General features: G+C 39.7%; 1 protein-coding gene across 2 annotated transcripts in view; it reads left to right on the forward strand.

Moving 5' to 3' along the window:
- The window catches only part of ATG10 (autophagy related 10), a 272,622-nt gene that overhangs the window by 294 nt on the left and 248,438 nt on the right, over positions 1-23,890 (forward strand). The window contains exons 1-2 of one of the 2 annotated variants that reach the window (XM_069592577.1): positions 5,356-5,416; positions 20,199-20,318. In XM_069592577.1, coding sequence (XP_069448678.1) covers positions 20,211-20,318 — 108 coding nt within the window. In that variant the 5' untranslated portion in view covers positions 5,356-5,416; positions 20,199-20,210. Of the gene's footprint in view, positions 1-5,355; positions 5,417-20,198; positions 20,319-23,890 lie in introns of those variants that run through there. The other variant, XM_069592576.1, reaches the window with a different exon arrangement.

The following is a 23,890-nucleotide window of genomic DNA, read 5'->3' on the forward strand; positions in this document are numbered from 1 at the left end:
GGGCGTCACACAACTCCTGAGATGGGGGAGAAGGGAGGGCGAGGGAGGGCGGGGGTGGGCGGGAAACAGCCCAGCCCTGAACAAAAGGGCGGGGACGCGGGGCTCCCGCCAGTGAAATGCAGGCCGGGTCACGCTGGAACCGCGGCGTGGGGACCAGCTGCCCCCGGGTCTGGACCCCACTCCTGGGCCACCATCGTGACCTTACCCTCTACTTAGGTAGTTCTTATCCCGGGTTTAAAGCCAGTCCCCATTTAGAATGTCTTTGCCTCCTAATCTTGAAACAAAGGATATTAATGTACTGGTATTCCATTAGTCAAGTAGTATTTAACCTGAAGGAATTATTATTCTTTAAGTAGTAGGAATTTTTCTTCCAAGTAACCTGTCTACTCATAGTATCTAAAATGATGACTGGGAGATGGGCGGGATAAAGGAATGTTAGTTACCTGATTTATAGAGCCAACCTTTTATGATAAACATCCTCCAAAAGGCAAAAGGATTGCTACACTGTCTTTTCAAAGTAGAACCTTGTCTAATAGGCCCACCTGTTAGAGACTCAATTATCTAGGGAACTATACTTTTGCTTGACATAGTATAGATTAGGGCCCAAGCTTTGCAGTTACTTTGTTTTTGTTTTTTTTTTTTTTTCTAATGGAGATGCAAATTACTTCTGACTGGGAGAAAAAAATATTACGCTGAAGGTTATAGTTTTATTGCCCTATTTCCAAGATTTTTAAAAATAATTTTTACCATTCAGCTTGTTACTTCATTATGAATTCAGTAAGTTTTTGCCACGGGCTCACTTTGTATGAATCGTGTTTATAACGTTTCAAATATTACACTTTGACAATGGCCTCACTCTAGTAGTAAAAGCATACTTTAAAGAATTGGAAAGCATAGGCTCTGAGTAGTACTCCACCTATCCTTGCTTCTGAAGGGTCAAATATGGACAAAATAGGACATTTACAAAATGAGCTGTTAAGTTTCTGAGAATGATAAGCAACCCCTTAGGAAAAACAAGTAGGTTAAAGTTTATATAAGTAATTTCTTTAAGACTGGGCTTGATTTAATAATTGACATCTTTGAAGCCTAGAGATGTGTTCAGTTAGTTCAGTCGCTCAGTCGTGTTGGACTCTGCGACCCCATAACTGCAGCACGCCAGGCCTCCCTGTCCATCACCAACTCCCGGAGTCTATACAAACCCACCTACACTGAGTCGGTGAGGCCATCCAACCATCTCATCTTCTGTCGTCCCCTTCTCCTCCTGCCCTCAATCTTTCCCAGCATCAGGGTCTTTTACAGTGAGTCAGCTTTAGAGATGTGTTAGGGACCCTAGAGGGAGTGTTCGAGACATAAACATTATCAGGGAACCCTAATAACAACAAAATGTCCTAGAGATTGTTTGGTGATTAACAAGTGTCTTCAGGGGCCGTATTTCTGGGTATAAAACAATTGGAAAATAGGGGATGGAAGCTAAATCCTACCTAAAAACATCCAAGTTAGGGAGAGGCTGCTGAAAATTATGCAGAACCCAAGGGTCATCTAATGTAACTGGCACCGGAGGCCTTAAAGTGCTTGATTGTGTAGGTTTACAGGACCCAGAAAGAATATTTACTAATATGAATTTAGCTTCAAAGTTAGGGTTAGTTCATATCACTGTTGTATAATAGCTTTTGGAAAAAAACTAATCATCTCTTTTGAGTTCAAGAATTTATAGTTTCCTTTTGTTTACTGTTTCAAATAGAATCTCTCTACAGAGTTTTAAGTAGATTTAGAAACTGCACCACCCGCCCTCCACATACACATACAAACACCCCAGTATTCCAGTATTCCTTAATCTACATTCTCTACTTAGGCTCTTTGCCTGTCTACTCTGCCTCATTTCAGCCTGTTCCTAGATTCACTGCCTGCCCCCCAACCCCTCATCATCTTCATTTTTTGTAGTAGCTCTGCCTTTCAGTATCCTTTTATAATTCAAGGATTACCTGAAACGTAATTACTCTAGAGCAGAAGCTCTGATTCCACACTGACTGCCTTAGGTCAGATTGCCACATTTAACAGCTGGTACCTTGGACAAATTACTTAACCTCTCTATCCCAATTTCTTCATCTATAAAATGAAGAAAATCCTAGTAACTACCTCATAGGGTTGCTATGAGGATGTAACAAGCTAATATGGTTTTTAATTCATTGGGTGGCTCAATGGTAGAGAATCTGCCTACAGTGGAGGAGACTTGAGTGTGATCCCTGGGTCAGGAAGATCCCCTGAAGGAAATGGCAGCCCACTCCATTATGCTTGCATGGGAAATTCCATGGACAGAGGAGCCTGGTGGGCTACAGTCTGGGATTGCAAAGAGTCAGACACAACTGAGTGACTAAATAACAACAACAAACTGTAAAAACATACAAAACAAAGATAAATGAGAGTTGTGAAAAAATGACATGTGAATACAAAGATGAGGTTGGGGTATACTGGGTGTGTGCATGCTCAGTTGTGTCTAACTCTTGTATCCATGGACTGTAGCACTCTAGGCTCCTCTGTCCATAGAATTCTACCGGCAAGAATACCAGCAGGGGTTGCCATTTCTTCCTCCAGAGGGAGTGTATTATACTCAAATATATAGTGGTGGGATATAGACTAAGTTCTGAGCTTCATGATGGTCATTGAAAAGAAGGAAACATATCACTTGCTGAGGAAAAACACAGCTTCCTTGGATGTATTTAGTGAGTGAAATGTATATTGTGATAACAGATACACATTCAAAAACATACAAAGAAGCCCTAGGGTTAAGTTCATCAGACTTTGTTAAGCCTAACCTGCTTTTCATTTTTTCTCAAAGAGGTCTCAGTTCAGTTCAGTCGCTCAGTCATGTCCAGTCCTTTGCAGCTCCGTGGACTGCAGCATGCCATGCTCTTCTGTCCATCACCAACTCCTGGAGCTTACCCAAACTCATGTCCATTGAGTCAGTGATGCCATCCAACCATCTCATCCTCTGTCATCCCCTTCTCCTCCTGTCTTTGGCCTTTCCTAGCATCAGGGTCTCTTCCAATGAGTCCGTTTTTCACATCAAGTGGCCAAAGTATTGAAGTTTCAGCTTCAGCTTCAGTTCTTCTGATGAATATTCAGGACTGATTTCCTTTAGGATGAACTGGTTTGATCTCCTTTGCAGTCCAAGGGACTCTCAAAGAGTCTTCTCCAACACCACAGTTCAAAAGCAGCAATTCTTCGGTGTTCAGCTTTATGGCCCAACTCTTACATCCATACATGACTACTGAAAAAACCATAGCTTTGACTAGATGGACCTTTGTTGGCTTAACCACCATTTTTATGGAACTGTTCCGTACATTGCAGAATGCTTATTATACTTGGTTTTTGAGCACTAAATGGCAATAGCAGACTGCATTGCTGCATGCCCTACCCCACCTCTTTGTTACAGTACAGTATGATCCTACTCGTTTCCAAACAACCCCTTCAAGAGTGGTTCTTTCTGATGTTGGGAGCCATTGGACCTTATTTGTCTTACTTTATGCAACCTATGCTTCATCTACTGCCATTTTTTTTTTTTTAAACTTAAAAGCACACTCTTTTAGTCCTGTCTTGCTTGAGCTATTCCATCTTTTGACATACTTTTGTTTCCACTTGGTAGGCTCTTATTCAAGTTCAAAATTCAGTTCCAAGTTTTCCAGATTCCCTTTTTCTGGAGTCTTCTCTGATTTTCCCAGAAAAATTTTGATACTTTTTCCTCTGAGGACCTACACACATAGCAAGTGCTAGGATATTGTAGGTGCTGAGTGAATGAATGAAAATCTTGTAGAAATAAGAAGGCATGTTAATCTAGTCTTTAATTAAGACTTTGCAAGATGAAATGTCCAACTGTTTTTTTTTTTTTTGAAAAAGTAATGACACTTGGTAATATATTTTAAAAACACATTGCTCTGTCTTGAATTCAGACTCTAGACCAGTGCTGAGTCTGGAACCTCTGAAACAGTGTTGATCTTTTTGCATATCTTTGGCCAAGGTCATAAGCTTTTAGTTCCTGGTTCTGGTCTAATTAGGATATGTGTTGATGAGTTAGTGCTACAAGTCCCACTATTCAAAGGCAGCAAAAGAATTTGAGTTGGCGTATCAGTTCAGATCTTCATCGGAGGAATAATTTCTCTCACATGTATGCAGAGAAGTCTTGTTTTATGTAAAAACATGATAATCTTATAAAAGTAATGATACTAGTATCAGAAAGGTTAGATGTCATACAAATCTATTGTTTGAATGGGAAAAGATCCAATTTATGTATAGGCTTAAAAGTTTAGTTGAAGAAAGGTGCTATTAAGAGATAGATATGTAAATTCATTTCAAAGTTTGAATTTTTTTAGTATTTTTACTTAGAATATACAGCATGCTTAACTCTGTTAGAAAGTTGTGTGTGTGTGTGTGTGTGTGTGTGTGTTAGTTACTTAGTCGTGTCTGACTCTTTGCAACCCCATAGACTGTAGCCCCACCAGGCTCCTCTGTCCATGGGATTCTCCAAGCAAGAACACTGGAGTGGGTTGCCATTTCCTTCTCTAAAAGGAACTGTAGAAAGAAAGTGAAGTTGCTCAGTCGTGTCCAACTCTTTGTGACCCCGTGGACCGTAGCCCACCAGGCTCCCCCATCCATGGAATTTTCCAGGCAGGAGTACTGGAGTGGGTTGCCATTTCCTTCTCCTATAAGATGTGAAGTTATAAGTTACAAGTCCTCAGCTGTTTAAACATTGCTCTGTCATCTCTGGTGGAAGAGATGGCTGTCGCTACATCACTACACTGATTTTTGTTCTTTTGGAGGCAAACTGGTTTTTTTTTTTTTTCTGTCTGCATTTTTGTTTTCCTTTTTGTTCTTTAAATAAATTCCATAAACTACCTCTAGGCATAGGTTTCTTTCCAGCATTTTTCTCAAACATAGTGAATCCACTCAATTTATGGGAGTAAATCTTTTTAATCTTTCTTTTACTCAGCTCGGGAAAAATTTTCAGTTGTATGTTTGCTTATGATTTCAGTTCAGAAATGCCAGTTATTTGTAGGTTGGATCTATGTTCTTTGTCCTTCCTAGCAGTCAATATGCATTGTTTTCTTCTTGGTCCTTTTTCTTCTGTGTTTAGAAATCATCTCATGAGTATATGTTAAAATGTTAATGAGATTTTTTTCCCTCCAGCTTCTGTACTTCTGTTTTTTGCCTTTTGTATTGAACTTGTCTCTTATTATATGTTTGAATTCCCTCCCAGTTTATTCTTCTTCAGTTTCCTTTTTAATCTTAGCTGTTGTTTTCCCTCTCATTTCCTGCTTTTCAAAGACTTTTTTTTTTGCCCTTTTCCTTTTTCAGTTGGAGAAGGAACTGGCAACCCACTCCGGTACTCTTGACTGGAGAATCTCATGGATGGAGAAGCCTGGTAGGCTACATTCCATGGGCCGCAGTGTCAGACACGACTGAGTGATTTCACTCACTCACTTTTTCAATTGGGAAAGTAAAGGGATAATTTCTGAGTTTTTCCTTCTGTTTCCTAATGTAAGCCCATGATAGGAACAAGCCTTCTTCTTTATGGCAGTGCTTCTTTTTCTTATGGTGCGCAAGCTTCAGCGTAGCCCTGTGCTATTAGTAAAGTTTTTGGTTTTCTTAGTTTGACAGAAGAGGGACTTCTGTAGGGATGGTGTTGCTCATTCTTGTCAGACTGAGTAAGCTTCTTGCATCCCTTCACTACACTTAGATGCTGGAGGACTCTTCTTTTCAGTATTAGGTTGGAGAGCATGTTGATAGATACAACCCAATTTATGAAGGATAGGTCTCTCTGTACTCAGGAGAGGCCTTTCCTATTATTTAATCTTTCAGGCCTGTGTCTCTAATGAGGGGGATATTTTGGTGTAATTTGACATGATGTATTGTTTTTGAGTGTTATGGGAGGGGAAAGAGTAAGTGGTGTGACACTGTTTTTCTGAGGATTCCTTCTGTTCCTATAACCACCTGTTGCTGACTTTACATAACTGTACACAGTTCTCTACAGGCTTCACCTTCCATTTCTGGTCATGGACATTGTATCATTGAGAGATAATGGTCTTGAAAGAGAATTACCAATGGGTATTGGAAGCCAGTTGTGGCATTTGTCAGTTTCTGTGGTGTAAATATTCCCATTGTGGTTAATTTCAAGCTGTCAACTTGATATCAACTAGCTCCCCAACTCCTGAAAACTTAACAGTTGATTCTCTGATATAGTCCAGCTCCCTCATACCACTACATAAAGTTTCTCTGAAGGAAATGCTCCTTAGGTGCTTGGAATATGAGGGAGGCTTGAGGAAAGAAAGCAGTCTCATGAATTCTGTCCTCAGCTCCACGCTGTGGGGGCACTGCAGGCTCTTTTTTTTTTTCTGAAGGAAATATAGAACTGAGACGAACTAGATGCCTTTTTGAGGTCTTCCCTGTAGCTCAAATGGTAAAGAGTTTGCCTGCAATGCAGGAGACCAGGGTTTGATCCCTGGGTTGGAAAGATCCTCTGGAGAAGAAGGGAATGGCAATCCACTCCAGTATTCTTGCCTGGAGAATCCCCTGGACAGAGGAGACTGTTGGGCTACAGTCCGTGGGGTTGCAAAGAGTCGGACACGACTGAGCAACTAACACTAGATGCCTTCTTAGTCTCTTCCTAATTGGACCTTTTGATGCAGAGGCCATAGCAAGCATCAGCTACCAATAAAGCTATCCCATGTCCCTCAATTCCAGTTTAGGTACAGTGCATTATCCCATTTAAACTTTGATTTGGGATGTATGTTTCTGTGGGAAGGGAAAGAGGCAGTGCTGAGTTTGCTGGTCAACTGCTGTCAAGCCTGAACTAGCTTCCTCTCTTTTTCTGCTTCCTGTGCATTTTATTGGGCCTCTCGGTGGCTCAGATGGTAAAGAATCCACCTGCAGTGCAGGAGACCTGGGTTCGATCCCTGTACTGGGAAGATCCGCTGGAGGAGGGCATGGCAACCCACTCCAGTATTCTTGCCTTGAGAATCCCCATAGACAGAGGAGCCTGGCGGGCTGCAGTCCATGGGGTCACAAAGAGTTGGACACAACTGAGCGACTAAGCGCACAACACAGTGCTATTTATTGGATTACTGGGATCATGCCTGCTGTGCCTCACCCAGGTTGCCACATGCCTTGAAATCCAGGGCCATTAATATCCCTATTAGAACAATCTGTCTTTTGTCTTGGTGTTCTAGCATGAACCCTCAAAGGAACCCCTAGTGCTAATTACAAATGCTTGTTTTGGGGCCTTCAGAATTGGGTGATGTTTCTTATCTGGGCCTAGGATTCTACATTTAAATTTATACCCTGGTTGCTTCTTTACTCTCAAAAATTTGAGGGCCACTACCCAGGGACCCTGCTAGGTAAATGATTAACTAATTTAAATTAATTCCAGCCAAATTCATATAAAGATAATAGGTTGAGTTCACTTTCCTAATTGAAAGCATTTTTAAGGAAAGAGTCTAAATCTCCAGTTAAAATGTAGAATTGCTGCAGGGAGGGACAAGGACAGAGGAAGTTGCCTACTGTTATTAGTTACAAATGATCTTTAATGTTTCAAAGTATGCATATTATGTTCTGTGATAATCACATTTTTGTAAATGATCTGAAGTTCTGGGGAAATTTATATTTCTTAAAATGTTTTAGTCTTATTATGACTCTGATATACACTGATTTATAGATTCATTAAAAGAAATATCTCTGACCCCAAAAACAAAACTAAAAATCCCTAAAACAGAGAATCAGTTACCCACACATTAGATTAAAAAATCTCATTAAAATATGTGGAGAGCCCCATGTGGAGAGAAGTGAAAAGAATTGTTTTTAAAACTAAAAAGAATTATTTGAACAATGATTATATACACAGTGTTAGAATTCATTGGGGTTACTTTTCTGAAAAGATAATATTTAATAGCAGCTATTTGGATGAGTCATCGGAAAAGACCTTGATGCTGGGAAAGATTGAAGGCAGGAGGAGAAGGGGCCGACAGAGGATGAGGTGGTTGGATGGCATCACCGACTCGATGGACATGAGTTTGAGTAAGCTCTGGGAGTTGGTGATGGACAGGGAGGCCTGGTGTGCTACAGTCCATTGGGTTGCAAAGAGTTGGACACAACTGAGCAACTGAACTGAACTGAACTGAATAGCAGCAGAATAAGTTTTTTCACACTGTCTAGTTTAGGGCTAACACATAGTTTAGAAAGACTGCTTTCACTTGGTGGGGAAAAAAATTATTCTACCTTTCCAATCTTTAGCCTCTATTTGAGCACTTAAAATAAGGTTTTGGTTGTTTGAGTTCAAAACAAACAGCTATTCAGCAAGAGTGAAACTCAAGCAAAATAGATGTACTAACATTTGACACAGAAGAGTTTTGACTTATTTCTAACTTTTCCTTGTAGTAAGAGATGAGAGTTTCATTGTTTAGGATAGATGAGAATTGGAATTTGTCTCTTACTGATAGTTCATTTGAATTCTGTTTTTACCTCTGGTCTGAAGACAGCTTAAGTCTGGAAACATAGGCAGTTCGCAAGTCTCAGGTTTTCCATGTGCAAAATAAGGATTATTCTTGCCATTACTGCTTAATAAGTTGCAGTTTTGGTTATTTCTATTTTTGACTGTAATTCCAACCTTCTTATAGTTCTACGATTCTAATTTTTGTCCCTACTAGACTGTGAACCTGGTAAATGGCCAGAGTGTTACAATTTGAAAAGTACATCTAAAAATGTTGATTGTATTTTATTTTCATTTTTAATGAGTTGAAATAGCCTTACTTGAGCAAAGAGGTAATAATTACTCAGTGATATTTCATTATACCATATTATGATGATTTGAATTGAGATGGATATCATTTTAATATAATATAGTTCCTAATTTTATAATCAAGCCATAAGTGTTTTTTTTATTATATGTAACATCCTTGAGCAAAGCCTAGTCCTTAGATAATTTTTAAAAGTATTCAACCAAAAATTAATTAGTGCTTTGATGTTCAGTCATCTTGCTAGTGGCACAGTGCTGTTAATTAGATAAACTATGGCTATTGAGTGAAATTTTATGTTTTGACTAACATTTTGAATAGTTCAGTAAACCTCAAGTAACTGGAGGCCTTAGGGAATGGAGTGTTTTCATTTAGTTCAATTTTGTTATTAAGTAAGAGTTTGTTTGGAATTTATAAAATGTTCCAAAATGTTTTAGTATTCTTTATGAATTAAGTTCAATTTTTCTTTGATTTAGTATTTCTTAGTATATGTCATGGTCATCATACAGTTGGAAAAATTACTTCTGTAACTGCTTTGTTTTAGTCTTCCTATTCTCATTCTGTATCCTCTTCCTAAGTGATCAGATGTGTTCTGTTATCTGTGAAATGTTGATTGAGAATTAATATTCCTAGCTCAGAGTTCTCTTTCCTCCTGAGTTCCAGACTCAAAATGCCTGCTAGATCTCTTTGCTTGGGTACTGCACAGACATTTCAAACTCAAACTCAGGGGTGCTACATTAAACCCATCTCACTTCCCAAATCTGCTTTTCCTCCAGGGATCTGCTTCAGTCCGTCAGGTATGTGTGTGCCCAGTTGCTCAGTTATGTCTGACTCTGTACAACTCCACAGACTACAGCCCACCAGGCTTCTCTGTCCATGGAGTTTTTCAGGCAAGAATATTGGAGTGGGCTGCTATTTCATCTTCCAGGGGATCTTCCTGACCCAGGAATTGAACCTGCGTCTCCTGCATTGGCAGGCGGATTCTTTACCACTGTGCTACCTAGGCAGAGACTACCACTTAAGGCAAAGAGCTAAGACTGTTTCTTGAACCTTTTCTCCCACCAATTGCTTATATACCAAGACTAGCCAAGTGTTGTACTGAGTATATTACACTCTCAAAATGTCTTTTGAATCTGTCCCTCTTCCACCCTACTGCCAGGTCTTTGTTTAATACTATTGTGTCTCTCCTGAATCATTTTGAAAGTGAAAGTGAAGTCGCTTAGTCGTGTCTGACTCTTTGTGACCCCATAGACTATAGCCTACCAGGTAAGAATACTGGAGTGGGTTGCCATTGCCTTTTCCAGGGGATCTTTCTGACCCAGGGATCGAACCCAGGTCTCCCACATTGTAGGCAAACGCTTTACGGTCTGAGCTACCAGGAAAGCCCTGAATCATTTTAAGAACCTTTTAACTGATCTCTGTCCAGTCAGATTAGATCTGTATTCTCCTTTGGAAGCCAGAATGCTTATCTGATCAGTTTACTCCCACTTTCAAAACCTTTTGAGCCCTCAGGCTACAAGGCCCTCTTCATCAGCGGTAGTTTTCTCAGTACCCTTTCTCTACCTCTTGAGAAATCTGTATGCAGGTCAGGAAGCAACAGTTAGAACTGGGCATGGAACAACAGACTGGTTCCAGATAGGTAAAGGAGTAGGTCAAGGCTGTATATTGTCACCCTGCTTATTTAACTTATATGCAGTGTACATCATGAGAAACGCTGGACTGGAAGAAACACAAGCTGGAATCAAGATTGCCAGGAGAAATATCAATAACCTCAGATATGCAGATGACACCACCCTTATGGCAGAAAGTGAAGAGAAACTAAAAAGCCTCTTGATGAAAGTGAAAGAGGAGAGTGAAAAAGTTGGCCTAAAGCTCAACATTCAGAAAATGAAGATCATGGCATCTTGTCCCATCACTTCATGGGAAACAGAATGGGAAACAGTGTCAGACTTTATTTTTTTGGGCTCCAAAATCACTGCAGATGGTGACTGCAACCATGAAATTAAAAGACGCTTACTCCTTGGAAGAAAAGTTATGACCAACCTAGATAGTATATTCAAGAGCAGAGACATTACTTTGCCAACTAAGGTCCCTCTAGTCAAGGCTGTGGTTTTTCCAGTGGTCATGTATGGATGTGAGAGTTGGACTGTGAAGAAGGCTGAGCGCCGAAGAATTAATGCGTTTGAACTGTGGTGTTGGAGAAGACTCTTGAGGGTCCCTTGGACTGCAAGGAGATCCAACCAGTCCATTCTGAAGGAGATCAACCCTGGGATTTCTTTGGAAGGAATGATGCTAAAGCTGAAGCTCCAGTACTTTGGCCACCTCATGCGAAGAGTTGACTCATTGGAAAAGACTCTGATGCTGGGAGAGATTGGGGACAGGAGGAGAAGGGGACGACAGAGGATGAGATGGCTGGATGGCATCACTGACTCGATGGACGTGAGTCTGAGTGAACTCTGAGAGTTGGTGATGGACAGGGAGGCCTGGCGTGCTGCGATTCATGGGGTCGCAGAGTCGGACACGACTGAGCGACTGAACTGAACTGAACTTTCTCTACCTCTAATTCAGTTACACAGGAGTTTTTCAGTTACAAGAACTTCTTGGGTTTTTGCACATTCTGTTTCCTTTACCTCCTCCTTTTGCTAAGTTAGCTTCTGTTCTTCCTTTTACAGACTTTTTAGATGTCACTTTCTCAATTTATATGTGCACTGAAACAGCTTGTTAACCAGAATTTTGCATGTAAACTGGAGATCTCACTTACATCCTTGAAACATTTGACTGCCTTCATTGAAGCCCCTTCAGCTTATTGACTCTACTGTACTTATATTCCTGTACTTGGTGCTTTCTCTTCCCAAACCTGTTCTCCCACTATTGCCCTGTTCCTCTCAGATTTTCCACTGTGACCTCAGCAGCACACATCCACAGTTAAAAAACCAACCAACAAACAAAAAACCTAAACCCTTCATCCATTATTTCCTTTATTATGTTTCGTGGAGTAAGGTGTTAAAAAATGTTACCAAGAAAAGGAATTTTGTGGTCAAAAGAGTTGGGAAACCCTGAGTTATTAGTTTCCTCACACAGTGTGCATTATGAATCTCCAAGGTGGGAGTGGCACGCGGATATAGTGTTTCTACACGTATCTTACGTGATGTTAACATCTGCTCAGGTTAGTGCTTCCACCAAGTTGTTTTCAAGGAAACTTGACTTATAAACAACAAAAAAAACGAAAACCCTCTTTGAATGGAGGCTGCTTTTTCTTCCACCCTGCAAGGCTCAGGGTATTGAGATTGCTAGTAACCCCCACTTCTGCAGAGCCAATTTTAGGTTACTTCTTCAACATCATGGAAATAGTCCTGCTACTTTGAGGCTCATGAAATTCAGCTCTACCAGATACGACAGGGTAGTCTTTTTTTCTCACATGCTGTCTGTAATCACTGGTAGTGGCTGCCTTGAGCGCCATCTTGAGAAGGAATCCAAGGCTGTGTTCTCGCTATCGTAAACAAAGGTATTGGTTTATTAGTGATTATTCTTGATGGTCTTGGTGTTGTATACTGCACTTACCACCTCTGTGTTACCACCTCTGTGCTCTGCTGTCTTCTACCATTTGCCTGTTGTCATTTCTAAATCTCTTAGTTGAACTTCCATATTTTTAAAAGAGCTCTCTGTTCCTGATAGCTCTCATAATAATCCTAAGTGACTTAAGTGTCTGTGTGGAAGACAGCAAACATTATGTCTTATAGTTTTTTAAACTTCCTGAGCTCCAGTGACCTTCATTTCCAAGCTACTTTATATATTTAACTTCCATGGCCACAGCTGAGACCTTCTCAAGTTCTAAGTCTCATAGTCTTCCCATTCTTTCATTTCCTTCCTTTCACTGCAGTTGTTCTTCACCATCTTTCATATGTAATATTTCTTGATACTGCCATATTTTCCCAGCCCCTTCTCAGCATTTTTTCTTTTTTTTTTTATATAATCTGGACCTTTGAACTGTTGTTCTCAATAGCATATTCTGTTCCTTCTTTTATCCTTATGCTTTCACTGACTCAGCCAGCAAAACTCAGCTTTATGTGTAGTCAGTGCAACCCTCTCTGCTGGTTCTGACAAGGGGAGCTGAGCTGAGCACTGCTGAAGGCAACCACAATCCTCATAGAATGCTGTATTACAAATTCAGGCTCCCAACCTGTGCTGGGCCTTCCCTTGTGTCTGCTCATCTTTAAATGCTGTCCTCTCATCTTCTTCACTAGCAATTCCTAATCTATACTTGCTTCCTCAAACACCTCACTGTTCTCTACTCCTGTATCTGAAAATCTTGTGATCATCAGACTTTGTCCTCCTTAATATTTATCCTCAAATGCCTTTCCTCCAATTGCAAGGAGTGTCGTGTTATTCATATCCATCCTCTGGTACTGATGACTATATCTCCTCCCAGCCCCTTTAGGATATTGCTTCATCAGTCACTTTCTCTATTTGGTATTTTCAACTTTTCCCTCTCTCCAACAGCCTTTGTTCAGCTTAAACATATATTCTTATCTCCTTTCTTAGGAAAAACAATATCCTCCCTTAAGCCTATGTACTGCTTTGGTTACCATTTGTATCTACTTTCCAGTCAAATTTTTTGAAAAGTAGTCTACAAATTTTTTGCTTATTTCTGCATGTGTAGTTTTTTCCTCAGCCCATCACAGCCTGCTTTCTCTACCATTGCTGAAACTGCTCACTAAAGCATCAATGACTGCTTCATTTTGAAGCTCCATACATGTTTTCAGCCCTTTTCTTAATGGGTCTCTCTTTTCTTTTGACAGTGTTGGTTCTTTGTTAGTTATTCTCTCCTCCCTTGAAAGCTTTATTCCCTGGCTCTGTGGCATTGCTCTTCCTGGCATCTCCTAATGCCTCATTCCTTATTCTCTAGCTCTTGTGTTTATTCTTCTGCCTCTGTAGGTCCCTTAAGTGCTGCTGCTCTGAAGGTTTCTTTCTCAACCCACTGCTCTTTTCACTATGCAGAGAGGTTGCTAACTTTTTGGTTAAGACTCCTCAAGAAATCTGTTGAAAATTCTAGAATCTTTCCTTTTCAAAATATAGGTAGGAGTATACATACACAATTTAGTGTAAAATTTCATAATCCACCAGAAGCCATATTAAGAATCTGCCATATGCATTCCAGCTTGCAATATTTACTCTCATGGTTTCATTTGTCTCTTTTAAACAAATGAATTTCAGATCTTTTAAGTTCATCTTGGCCTCTCTCCATAATTTAAGATACGTATTCTTTCTGCGGGGCTTCCCCATGGTGGCTCAGTCGTAGAGAATCCACCTGCAGTGCAGGAGATATGGAGATGCAGGTTCGATCCCTAGGTCGGGAAGATCCCCTGGAGCAGGGACTGGCAACCCACTCCAGTAATCTTGCCCAGAAAGTCCCATAGACAGAGGAACCTGGTGGGCTATGGTGCAATAGGGTCACAAGAGAGTCAGACATGACTCAGCAACTAAAACAACAATTCTTTCTGCTCCCTTTCATTGCCTGGGTTTAGCTCCTCATGACCTGTCTTAGACCTCTGTAACAGCTTCTAACTCTCCTCCTTGCCCTCAAGCTGTGCCCTTTAGATACATACACCATGGAATGTGAAAGTAAAAGTTGCTCAGTTGTGTCTGACTTTTTGAGACCCCATGGACTATAGAGTCTATGGAATTCTCTAGGCCAGAGTGCTGGAGTGGGTAGCCTTTCCCTTTTCCAGGGGATCTTCCCAACCCAGAGATTGAACCCAGGTCCCCCACACTGCAGGCGAATTCTTTACCAGCTGAGCCACAAGGGAAGCCCAACCACCAATACTGTTCTGACTTTTCAACTCCAGCTTCTGATTCTCTGTTTCCTGTGGAAATGGTTCAAACTCTGGCATGGCACACAAGCCTCCTGTCAGGAAGTTCGTTACTATTCTATCTAGTATCTTTGAGGCCCTTCCCATCCATTTCTGCTCCATTAGTGAGTGCAGACAAATTTAACTTGCATAGGATTTGACTATCTCTATCATCCCTTACTCTCTGCCTATCTCTTCAAAACAAAATATTTTTGTTTATTTGGTTGTGCTGGGTCTTAGTTGTGACATGCAGGATCCTTTTTCAGTTGCAACATGTAGGATCTAGTTTCCTGACCAGGAATCAAACCCAGGCCCCTTGCATTGGGAACGCAGAGTCTTAGCCACTGGACTACCAGGGAAGTCCCTCTTCGTATATTTACCTTATCATGTTGGTGGCATCAAACTTGCAGTTCTTTACGCCCTTCCTTACTTGGTTCACACCATCCTTCCTGCGTGGACCACTCTTCCAATCCCTGGGATTCACTCATTGAAGTCACCCTGCAAAAACTCCTACATACCTTACAGATTCAACTCCACTCCCACCCCACACTTTCCCATACCTTCCCCTCTTTGTTAGGGACTCTTCTTGTGCCTACCATAATCTGTGCGTTGTTCCATTGTATACTTTAACTTGAAGTCCTTTTTTCCAGTGCTATCAGAATTGAGAGGTGAGCTCTTAATTCAAAAATTTGATTAAAGCTAGAATTAGAAAAATTATACTTATGTACTTAAAACATTTTATTTCAACTTAAAACATATAAATATATTCATTTGCCAGTTTTCATATGTATTACCAAGGTATTTTCTTTGAATATGGGTACTTGATTGCAATTCATTGTTTATTCTTAATTATACTGAATGTGGAATGCATTCTCTAAATTTCTAGTTTGGGTTTAAAAGAAAGAACATAAGCCACTTGTGCAACAGTCTGAATGCAGAATCCTGGTTTGTATGATTTTTTTCCCCTCAGTCAGTCTTTTCAGTTGTATTGCCTATAAGTAGTTCAGTAGTATATGTTTTCATATAAAGACTTGCCTTTATCATCTTTCCAAGTCTTTATAAAGTCTACATCATAGAAATAATAGTTATCTTTTTTTACTTACATTTTACTGATTTGGTTTGTGTTGCATTAAAGAAGGCTTCCCTGGTGGCTCAGAGGTTAAAGCGTCTGCCTCCAATGTGGGAGACCCAGGTTCGATCCCTGGGTCGGGAAGACCCCCTGGAGAAGGAAAAGGCAACCCACTCCAGTATTCTTGCCTGGTAGGCTACAGTTCACGGGGTCGCAAAGAGTCGAACATGACTGAGTGACTTCACTTGGCCACTCACTTAAAGTATGTATTTATGATACATGAATGTAGTTTGTGAACTTTACACTCAACTGATAGGAGCAGAGACGCTTCATAATAAGCATGCTGTAGTCAATGTTTTATAGAGGGAGTAGACATTGTGTCATTTAATCTGGCAGTTTGAGTGGTGCTTGGTTAAGAAAGTTTCTACTGTAATTATTATTACCGGTTATCTCCTTCATTGCAAGATAAGTTCTTACAGGGCAAGGATTATATATTTTTTCATTTTTGTGTATCTAACCTTTGTCTATGCATGGTGCCTACTACTTAGTAGAAATTTGATATGTATATACTGGATGAATGAACAAATTCTTATGTAGGTCATAGTAAATTTGAATAATCAGAAAGAACGCTGTACTGGGAATCAGCTAGTATAGATAGATCTTTAGCCCTGGAGTCAAACTGGGGTTTGAAGCTTTCTTCATTTGTATCTTTGAGTTTTCCTCATTTATATTCTTGGGATTCCCTGGCGGCTCAGTGGTAAAGAATCCACCTGCCAATGCAGGAGATGCAGGTTCGATCCCTGGTTCTGGGAGATCCCCAGGAGAAGGAAATGGCAACCCACTCCAGTATTTTTGCCTGGAAAATACCGTGGACATGTGGGCGACAGTCTGTGGGGTTGCAAAAAAGTTGGAGATGATGACCGACTAAACAACAACTACATTCTTGAACAGATTACTTTCCCTTTTTCTTTTGAGGAATGAGGATAGCAACAGCCATTGGGTTGTGTGAGGATTAAGTGGGAATGTGAAGTGTCCGGCATAAGTACCTAATATAGTAAGCAGTTACCAAATGCTAAATTGTCTGATGATGCTTATCACTAACAAAGAAAATGTGGGCATTCACTTGGTCCAACTTTTCTCATTAGGAGACTTGAACTATATAATCTGTGAGTTTCCTTTCAGATGCACTAAAGTTTTCTTTCTATAACCAGTATTTCATGTTTTGGACAGATTTATGTAACAAATATATGGATAATCCTTGATTTGTCACATTTGCTGAATCAATCAAGTAGATAATTAGGTGATCATAACCTTACACCTTGTGAAACAGTTACTTTAGGCTTTGAAACATCATTTGTTAGTGAATTGAACTTGAATAAAGTGGAAAGAATGGCCCCGCTACACTAATCACTGTCATGCTGTTTATATAAGAGCTCAAACAAGAGATGGCAAGAATGAACGTTGACATTCTAGGAATCAGCGAACTAAAATGGACTGGAATGGGTGAATTTAACTCAGATGACCATTATATCTACTACTGTGGGCAGGAATCTCTCAGAAGAAATGGAGTAGCCATCATGGTCAACAAAAGAGTCCGAAATGCAGTACTTGGATGCAATCTCAAAAACGACAGAATGATCTCTGTTCGTCTCCAAGGCAGACCATTCAATATCATAGTTATCCAAGTCTATGCCCCAACCAGTAATGCTAAAGAAGCTGAAGTTGAATGGTTTCAGAAGACCTACAAGACCTTGTAGAACTAACACCCAAAAAAGATGTCCTTTTCATTATAGGGGACTGGAATGCAAAAGTAGGAAGTCAAGAAATACCTGGAGTAACAGGCAAATTTGGCCTTGGAATGCGGAATGAAGCAGGGCAAAGACTAATAGAGTTTTGCCAAGAAAATGCACTGGTCATAGCAAACACCCTCTTCCAACAACACAAGAGAAGACTCTATACATGGACATCACCAGATGGTCAACACCGAAATCAGATTGATTACATTCTTTGCAGCCAAAGATGGAGAAGCTCTATACAGTCAGCAAAAACAAGACTGGGAGCTGACTGTGGCTCAGATCATGAACTCCTTATTGCCAAATTCAGACTCAAATTGAAGAAAGTAGGGAAAACCACTAGACCATTCAGTTATGACCTAAATCAAATCCCTTATGATGATACAGTGGAAGTGAGAAATAGATTTAAGGGCCTAGATCTGATAGATAGACTGCCTGATGAACTGTGGAATGAGGTTCGTGACATTGTACAGGAGACAGGGATCAAAACCATCCCCATGGAAAAGAAATGCAAAAAAGCAAAATGGCTGTCTGGGGAGGGCTTACAAATAGCTATGAAAAGAAGAGAGGTGAAAAGCAAAGGAGAAAAGGAAAGATATAAGCATCTGAATGCAGAGTTCCAAAGAATAGCAAGAAGAGATAAGAAAGCCTTCTTCAGCGATCAGTGCAAAGAAATAGAGGAAAAGAACAGAGTGGGAAAGACTAGAGATCTCTTCAAGAAAATTAGAGATACCAAGGGAATATTTCATGCAAAGATGGGCTCGATAAAGGATAGAAATGGTCTGGACCTAACAGAAGCAGAAGATATTAATAAGAGGTGGCAAGAATACACGGAAGAACTGTACAAAAAAGATCTTCACGACCCAGATAATCACAATGGTGTGATCACTAATCTAGAGCCAGACATCCTGGAATGTGAAGTCAAGTGGGCCTTGCTGTGAAAGTGCTGCACGCAATATGCCAGCACATTTGGAAAACTCAGCAGTGGCCACAGGACTGGAAAAGGCCAGTTTTCATTCCAATTCCAAAGAAAGGCAATGCCAAAGAATGCTCAAACTACTGCACAATTGCACTCATCTCACACGCTAGTAAAGTAATGCTCAAAATTCTCTAAGCCAGGCTTCAGCAATACATGAACCGTGAACTTCCTGATGTTCAAGCTGGTTTTAGAAAAGGCAGAGGAACCAGAGATCAAATTGCCAACATCCGCTGGATCATGGAAAAAGCAAGAGAGTTCCAGAAAAACATCCATTTCTGCTTTATTGCCTATGCCAAAGCCTTTGACTGTGTGGATCACAACAAACTGTGGAAAATTCTGAGAGAGATGGGAATACCAGACCACCTGACCTGCCTCTCTATGCAGGTCAGGAAGCAACAGTTAGAAATAGACATGGAACAACAGACTTGTTCCAAATAGGTAAAGGAGTGCGTCAAGGCTGTATATTGTCACCCTGCTTATTTAACTTACATGCAGAGTACATCATGAGAAACGCTGGACTGGAAGAAACACAAACTGGAATCAAGATTGCCAGGAGAAATATCAATAACCTCAGATATGTAGATAACACCACCCTTATGGCAGAAAGTGAAGAGAAACTAAAAAGCCTCTTGATGAAAGTGAAAGTGGAGAGTGAAAAAGTTGGCCTGAAGCCCAACATTCAGAAAATGAAATCATGACATCTTGTCCCATCACTTCATGGGAAATAGATGGGGAAACAGTGGAAACAGTGTCAGACTTTATTTTTTTGGGCTCCAAAATCACTGCAGATGGTGACTGCAGCCATGAAATTAAAAGACACTTACTCCTTGGAAGAAAAGTTATGACCAACCTAGATAGTATATTCAAGAGCAGAGACATTACTTTGCCGACTAAGGTCTGTCTAGTCAAGGCTATGGTTTTTCCTGTGGTCATGTATGGGTGTGAGAATTGGACTGTGAAGAAGGCTGAGCACCGAAGAATTGCTGCTTTTGAACTGTGGTGTTGGAGAAGACTCTTGAGAGTCCCTTGGACTGCAAGGAGATCCAACCAGTCTGTTCTGAAGGAGATCAACCCTGGGATTTCTTTGGAAGGAATGATGCTAAAGCTGAAGCTCCAGTACTTTGGCCACCTCATGCGAAGAGTTGACTCATTGGAAAAGACTCTGATGCTGGGCGGGATTGGGGGCAGGAGGAGAAGGGGACGACAGAGGATGAGATGGCTGGATGGCATCACTGACTCGATGGACGTGAGTCTGAGTGAACTCCGGGAGTTGGTAATGGACAGGGAGGCCTGGCATGCTGTGATTCATGGGATTGCAAAGAGTCGGACACGACTGAGCAACTGAACTGAACTGAACTGAAGGTGGGAGATAGAGAAGGAAATCTGAGGAGGTTGTTTGGAAGCATTAACTTAGAAGGGAAATAATATAAACACTTGAAACTAAATTTATGGACAAACTAGACTTTTTGAACCATAGATAGGTATTTGTTACAACTCAAAAACTAGGTTTTGAGTTTTCATGTTGATCACATTTTCTTCCTGATTAAAAGATGGGGATAGGGAGAGAAAGATGGAAACAAAACACTGTTTTTTTTTTGGAATGGCTCTGAGGTTATTTTCCAATGTACATGCCAAATTTTGGTTTGTTTAAAGAAATACATGAATTAGCAGAATTCCTTTCTGTATTCATTCCACAGCTGATGTTAATACTTAGTTTTTATATTTCAGTTCTCATTTAGTATGGAAGAAGATGAGTTCTTTGGAGAAAAAACATTCCAGCATTATTGTGCAGAATTCATTAAACATTCACAGAAGATAGGTGATGGTTGGGAATGGAGAGCTTCAAAGGTAAGAATTTTATTTTTTATTTCGATAGATGTTTTTATTTTTCCCCACTTAAAACCTCAGTAATTGAAAGTTATGTATGAAAGCTAGTTTGATTTAGTAAAAGGCTTAAATTGAAGAATGTTTTAAAACAGATGTCCGTTTTATTACTTTAGCTATATATACTCATTATAATTAGGCTAATGAAGTATTATCTAGAAAAGTCCTTAGGTGACCTGCTTTAATTTAATAGATAAGAGTGCTTAGCATATTAATTATCTAAATGTAAACAGATGCTTCTGTGGTGCTTCAAACCATTTGTTTATACTATTATATTTTCTTTAGAAACTACTTTTGTCCAGAGAGTGAAAAGATAATCCAGACATCAAACCATGGTCAAATAATCACAAATTCTGAATTATGGAGGACTGTTCAGTTCAGTTCAGTTGTTCAGTTGTGTCCAGCTCTTTGCGACCCCATGGACTGCAGCACTCCAGGCTTCCCTGTCCATCACCAACTCCTGGAGCTTACTCAAACTCATGTCCATTGAGTCAGTGATGCCATCCAACCATCTCATCCTCTGTCATCCCCTTCTCCTCCCGCTTCAATCTTTCCCAGCATCAATGAGTCAGTTCTTTGCATCAGGTGGCCAACGTATTGGAGTTTCAGCTTTAGCATCAGTCCTTCCAATGAATATTCAGGACTGATTTCCTTTAGGATTGACTGGTTTGATCTCCTTGCAGTCCAAGAGACTCTCAAGAGTCTTTTCCAACACTACAGTTCAAAAGCATCAGCTCTTTGGTGCTCAGCTTTCTTTATAGTCCAGCTGTCACATCCATACATGACCACTGGAAAAACCATAGCTTTGGAGGACTGTATCTTTGGGAATTTCTTAATAATATAAACACAATTCTAAAACATTCTTTCTTTTGGTTCTATTTAGTAATATTAATAGCAACGTAAAAAGTCTATATACTCATTAATTTCCACACATATATTTAGTAAGATTTTCTGCCTAAAGCTCTTTAAGAGGTCTTTGAAATCCCTTTTTTAGAGAATAAGTTTTTTCTATTTGATGTTTTATCTGATTTGTGAAAAAGTGGTGAAATCTTGTGTCTCTGTTGATTAGCTCTGTTTCATGTATGAAATCTGAGAAATGTGAATATTTTTGAGCTGATTCTTATGATTCAGAACTAGAGGCCAGGGAAGTGCAAGTCTTGATCAGCTTCAGATTGTCACTGGGGAGAGAAGCCATGATTTCCTCTTGGGTAGTATGTCAGCTAAGCTTTGGCAGGGGGTTCATGTCAGGGTTTAGAAGTGTAGAGTCGATTTCTTGTGGTAGATTCCAGCCCTACTCTCTAAGTTAATGATGGGACAGTTCATAAACCCTTAAGGTGTCTCTCAGTCTAGGATAATATGATCTTAATAGCACCTTTTATTATTTTTGGTGCTGAATATTTTATAATTTTGCTTTCTGTTATGTTTGAATTTCTAATCTTATTTCTTCTATGATTATTATCAACATATAAAGGAACTACTAATTTTTATACTACTTTTATAACCATTCATCTTACTAAATTCTCCTAATTTTCATAAATTTTCAGTAATTTCTGTTGTGTATTCTGAGTAGAATGAGGCTATCTACAAATGAGTTTTTTCTTGACTTCTTTGTAATATTTCTCTCTATTATTTTTATGAATTGAGTAGAAAACTGTTAATAGTAATAACAGATCTCTTTGTCTTCTTCCTGATTTTAATGTTAATGCTTCTGATATATAATGGTTAAAATGTTGGATGTTTATTCATTGGATAAGAATAGGTTTCTGACCCATTTTATCCTTTAATAATTTGTGTGATTATACTTTGGGAACTTTCCCTTTTCATTAGGTTTGAAAAAAAAAAAGAAAAGATTGTCTTCTTTTATCTTAAGCTGGAGGCTGAATAATAGATTCCTGTACCATTTCAGGGACCTAGTAGAGTGGGGGAGGGGAAAGTTAGAGAGGAAGGGGTGTGTGTGTGTGTGTGTGTGTGTGTGTGTGTGTGTGTGTTTGTGTGTTGGGGGGCTTTGGGGAAGATCTCCAGGGGGAGGGAATTATATGTCAGAAGTTTCTTCTCTGAATTTGTTGAAAGTAGTGCCATAAGAGGCAGTTTCCAGGATTTGTTTTTATTCTTGGCCTTGCCTCTACTTCAAGGATGGGTATGGCTAAGTCTAGTTTCTTGTTTGCTGCTACTTCCCTGCTGAGTTAGAAAAGCTGCCTACCCTTTGGAGTGAGAATTACGCCTCTAATTAAGGACTATTCTCTTTAATGTGGGCATGAGCCTATAGATACTATCAAAAAAGCCCTAAAACATTCATCAGAGAAAATCTTTACAGCCTTAGGGTAAGGATTGCAAACTCAAGAGTCCGTGAAGACCTGGTGGGGTAATGTAACTGGGTCAAGCTGCTAGGGCCAAGACAATGTGGACTCTGTCTGAGTCGGGGCCTATGGCTGACCAGAGTGCTTGGCCTGAGGACAGGAGTTTACCAAATCTTCCAAGAAAAGTAAAAAAGATTTAGAGTAATATCTAAATTTTTAAATGTTGACAACTAATTTAAAAAGATACTTTTCAAAGACAGTGAGGACTGAACCCACATGCCATGGCTCTGTGTGTCCAGTAGGTGACTTCTGGGATTGGGTGTCTGCCTGGTGTTGACTGGTTTCTCACCTTGCCTCAGTGCATACTGTTGATCTGAATTGGGATAAAGGACTCCAGGCAAAGAGATCCTTCTCTACTGTATTTTAAAATGTTAGTATTTTTGCTACTTAATTTCTGCAGTCCTATACCCTATTTAAGAAGGAAATTGTGAATCGGTTACTTCATTATCTCCTTTAAACCTTCCATCCTTATTACATCTCAGGCTTTGTGGAACTGTTTGGAAACAATACTTAAAATTTTACTTTTTATGCTCCAGAAATTAATTTTTATATTAAAAGTAGTTGTATTGGTATATAATTGACAAACAATAAGCTACACATATTTAACGTGTAAAATTTGATAAGTTTTGACGTATGTACAGACCTGAACCTTCACCACAGTCATGAGAGTGAGCATATCTATCATCCCCAAAAGGTTTCTTATATAACTTTTTAGTGCCTCTCTCTGTCCCTTCTTGCCCCTCGTTTTTAAAAAGAACTTTGTTTATCCCTATATAAAGAGACTTCTTTAAAGAGTATGTATACTGTCACTCATATTTTCAGGTTTGTTCATAAACCACTTTGGTACCACCCATTTTATCTTTTAATATTTAGAGAATTGGTATAATTCAACATTTTAGGTAAGGCAAAATATCATTATTTCTGCAGAGTTCATGAGAAAAGCAGTGTGAATGAAACATATAAATAATTTAAAATTTTAAAAGAAAGAAATTTCTTAAAATAGTCAAAATGTCCTAGTTTTTTATATCTGGAGGTATGCAGATTAAGGAGAATGCTTCTAAATCAGTGTTTTTTTGGTGGGACTTAATTCTATTGGCATTTGGTCAGGACTCTTCTTGTTTTCCTACTCTTAACATCTCCAAACCCCTCAGAAGGTTGGTACACTCTTCCTAAGAGCCA

The sequence above is a fragment of the Ovis canadensis genome, chromosome 5 (assembly GCF_042477335.2).
Source record: "Ovis canadensis isolate MfBH-ARS-UI-01 breed Bighorn chromosome 5, ARS-UI_OviCan_v2, whole genome shotgun sequence".
Classification (NCBI taxonomy): domain Eukaryota; kingdom Metazoa; phylum Chordata; class Mammalia; order Artiodactyla; family Bovidae; genus Ovis; species Ovis canadensis.